Below are 4,168 nucleotides of genomic sequence, written 5' to 3'. Positions count from 1 at the left end.
GTCTGCAATAAGAGGTAGTTTAAGCTTTATATTCTTCTGGAATTATGGTTTTCAGCTGAGTAATATTCTTAGAACTCTTTATAATATGTATGCTTGGTGTACTTGAGGGCATCTGCCGACTTTTGCTGGTGGATAGACATGGTTCTGCTCCTTTATGGCAAACATGTTCTATTGGAAACTGTAATACATGCTTAGCTTGGCCTATCTGCATGAGTGAAATGATGCATGTCTATTTGCTGACTTCTTGAGTTGTGTGTGGGTTTTATTCCTGTTTGTTGTTTGCTTGGGGTTGGATCCGATGTTGACGGATCAGAGATCGAACGACGATTCGCGGAAGCGGCGGGATGGAGATGAGCATTGCGCCAAGGGAGGAGGAGCTTCCACCAGCAGCAGCAATGGCGGCAGCTGCAACAACAATAACAACGTCTCGGTATTTCTTTTGAACTGAACAGAAATTGAATTATTGCGGCTGCATCTGTTGCAATTTTTGCTGCGTACGCCTAATTGAATTGTCTAGAATTTCGATTGTGACTTTGTGAGGTGGAATTTGAAATTCAGCGCGTTTAATTTGATTTTTATGAATGCTTTAGTGGAGAGCTCGAGTGTTGTTGGAATGGCTATAACGAACTGAGAGGCATGAGATTGAAGTAGTTGAATTACAAGCAATACCTAATTTGTGACATTGTTGTTTGAGCAGAATGAACGAAGGAATGAAGGTGATAGTAAACGGATGAAGGCAGTGGGTGAACTTAAAGTGGAAGGGGAAGGGAATTCTGGCAAGGGGGCGGCCGCGGTGGAGAGACGCTCGAAGCTAGACGAACTGCCGAAGCAAGACTACATCCATGTTCGAGCAAGACGAGGTCAAGCTACCGATAGTCATAGTTTAGCAGAAAGAGTAATGATCTGACTCGAAATGCTCTTGTGTTTACGATTTCTTTTTTCATGGTGTTTTTGTGTATATTCAGTAAGAGTGACAAATAATTATGTAAACTAGTTTTGAGATTGATGGTTAGATAGTTGAAGTAGATGATGAATAGTTATTTTGGGTGATTTCTTCTCATGCTATCTGTCATTCTTGGTGCAGGCTAGGAGAGAAAAGATTAGTGAGAGGATGAAAATTCTTCAGGATTTGGTTCCTGGTTGTAATAAGGTGAGTTGTCGACTTTGTTTGGACATTTTTGTCGCCTCTTGAGGAGAATATAGTAAGTTATTTTGTACGAGAGTTGTTATTCATATATACTGTATATGTACACATTTATGAGCTTTGATGAGATCAGTAACGGGCTTCGTCTCTGCTGGGATATATGATTGAACGTGACGGGGGTGAATCCTTGACATTAGCCACATGAGAGTCTGCGTTAGGCCCGTAGATGTTTTATATGTTGAACAACTAAGCCATTATTTTCTCTCATATGCAGCTTCATGTTTGTTCACCTTCATTTAACATGTAAAAAGATGATAGGCTGCTCTCATTTCTTTTCCATTTCTATCTATATACATTTCTCTATTTTGTCTCCTATATATATATGGAATGATTACAATTCATAAAATGTTTATAGGTCCGAGCTGCTATCAAGGTCAAGGCATCAGTCATCATCTGTTTCACTTCTTCCAGGAAGAGCTGCTAGGTCTCTATCATCTTATAGATTTTTGTTTTAGCTATAAGGTAGTTGGTATTTTCAATTTTGAATCGGAATATGCAATGATGATGTATACTTGATATTTGGTTCATTTGTATAATAATGCATGAATTTTTTGGATGATATATAATATTGTTGTCGTTGATTTTATCATTTTGTCGTTTTATAAAAATTGCAAAATTTAAAAATATACTACAATTATATAAAGTGCAAAAAACTGTTATAAAAGGTGCAAAAAATCGTTATGTATTCTAATTAAAGATAACGGTTAAAATCGTTATAAAAAGTGCAAAAATCGTTATAAAAAAGTGCAAAAAACCGTTATAAAAAGTGCAAAAAACCGTTATGTATTCTATCAAAGATAACGGTTAAAACCGTTATAAAAAGTGCAAAAAACTGTTAACTATGATAAAAAAAAATAATAATAATAATACATAACGGTAAAATCTTAATACATAACGGTGAAAAACCGTTATGTATTCTATCAAAGATAACGGTTAAAACCGTTATAAAAAGTGCAAAAAACTGTTAACTATGATAAAAAAAAATAAATAAAAAAAAAATAAAATAATACATAACGGAAAAATCTTAATAGATAACGGTTTCAAAACCGTTATGTATAACCTTTATAGATAACGGATGCATACTGTTATGTATGACGCATCGTACCGTTATCTATGCTACTATACATAACGGTTTTGAAACCGTTGTGTATGACGTATAGAATAGATAACACCACTATACACAACGCTTTTTTTGCTCATAGATAACGGATAAAATCCGTTATCTATGAGCGTTTTTCTAGTAGTGCCTCTTTCTCTCAAATCCGGCGAAATCCGGTGATAAAAGCCGATGATGCCCGTCGCCATCTACACTATCGGCGTGCTGTTGAAGAAGGACGCCTTCAAATCAGAGACCATGGCCAACATGATCTCGATCTCGATTGGGGTCACGATCACCGCCTACGGCGAGGCAAAGTTCGATTCGTTGGGGGTGATTCTGCAATTGGGGGCGGTGACGTTCGAGGGAGAATTCGAGTTTTCATTTCGATTATGTGATTTTCGGGAGCAATGACGCCGATTTGGAATTCCCGATTTGGGGCTTGGGAACTTGATTTCGTGATTTTCCTCATCTAACGGCGATTGACGCCGGAAAAGTTGGTCGGAGAAGATGAGATGTGATTTTTTTTAATGAACGGTGTGCAGATTAGCCCCCGAACTCCAAAAAGGGAAAATATGCAGATTAGCCCCTGAACTTCAAAAAAACGGTGCAGATCGTCCCCTCTAACTAACGGCCCATAACGGTGTTAAGTCAGAGGGGGCGATCTGCACCATTTTTTTGAGTTCGAGGGCCAATCTGCACACACAGTTAGTAAGAGGACTGAAATGCTCTAAGGGCCTTCACTTGAGGGGCCTATCTGCACCTTAACCCTTAATTTATTGATCATATATTATGTCGAATTTATCACTGAAGTGTTTGATAGAAACAAACAAGTTGACTGGGTCAAACTTCACGGATTGGCTCTGTTGCTTGCGTCTGGCCTTAAGGCTAGAGAAGATTGAGTATGTCTTGGACAACCCAATCATCGTCATTCCTGACAAGCAGTCTGCTGAGTATGCATCATTTGATGAAGCTGCTCACAAGAAGCATGTCGAGGATGCAACATCGGCACAATGTGTAATGTTGTTCTCTATGACTACGGAGTTACAGAGGCAACATGAACGCATGTTCCCTTATGATATGCTAAAACACTTGAAGAGTCTGTATGCTTCAGAAGCTCAGACTATAGAGTATGACTCTAGGATCTCTTTAAGTGTAAGCTTCTTGATGGGGGACAGTTGATCATGTATTGAAGATGATCAGATTGATTGAGAGGTTGGCATCGATTGGAACGATGCTACCCGCTATTGTCTCTGTTAATCTGATCTTGCAGTCTTTGCCTGCCTCATTTGAGAACTTCATTGTGAACTTCAATATGAATGGCATGAAGGCAAGTCTACTTGAGCTTCACAACATGTTGAAGACCCACGAGTCTTCCATCTCAAAAGGCAAATCTGTGCTCATGGTGAGCTCTACTGCTACGTCTTCCAAGAGGAAGTACAAGCAGAAGAAAACGCAGAAGAAGGCATATGATGCTAGTTTTAAGCCTAAAGGTGGAAGAACTCAAAAAAAGCTGAAGTTGCCAAATGATGAGTGCCTTTTCTGTCATGAAGGGGGGCACTGGAAGAGAGACTGCCCGAAAAACAAGGCACAAGGTGCATCGGGTATGAGCTCAGGTATGTTTGTCATTGAGATAAACATGTCTATTGATAATTCACAATCTTGGGCATTAGATACAGCTTGTGGCTCACACATTTGTAATAATGTGCAGGGCCTAAATGAAACCAAGAAAGTGATGCCCGGGGAGGTCGATCTACGGGTGGAAAATGGAGCAAGTGTTGTTGATGAACGCGTGGGGAAAGATTAGATCTTCCTTCGGGAAATAGACTTGTTTTAAGTAATTGTTACTTCGTTCTTTCTATTTCTAA

The 4,168-nt window shown here is 39.1% G+C and overlaps 1 protein-coding gene across 1 annotated transcript; it reads left to right on the top strand.

Annotated features, from left to right (window-relative positions):
- The first annotated feature begins 204 nt into the window (after nt 1-204).
- LOC131022180 (transcription factor BHLH094-like) lies at nt 205-1,721 on the top strand. The gene is made up of 4 exons (XM_057951611.1): nt 205-430; nt 698-895; nt 1,085-1,150; nt 1,560-1,721. The coding sequence occupies exons 1-4, from the start codon at nt 299-301 to the stop codon at nt 1,626-1,628; spliced, it is 465 nt and encodes a 154-aa protein (XP_057807594.1). The 5' UTR covers nt 205-298; the 3' UTR covers nt 1,629-1,721.
- The last annotated feature ends 2,447 nt before the right edge of the window (nt 1,722-4,168 follow it).

The sequence above is a fragment of the Salvia miltiorrhiza genome, chromosome 4 (genome assembly GCF_028751815.1).
Source record: "Salvia miltiorrhiza cultivar Shanhuang (shh) chromosome 4, IMPLAD_Smil_shh, whole genome shotgun sequence".
Lineage (NCBI taxonomy): Eukaryota > Viridiplantae > Streptophyta > Magnoliopsida > Lamiales > Lamiaceae > Salvia > Salvia miltiorrhiza.
This window is presented reverse-complemented; position numbering and strand designations above follow the sequence as displayed.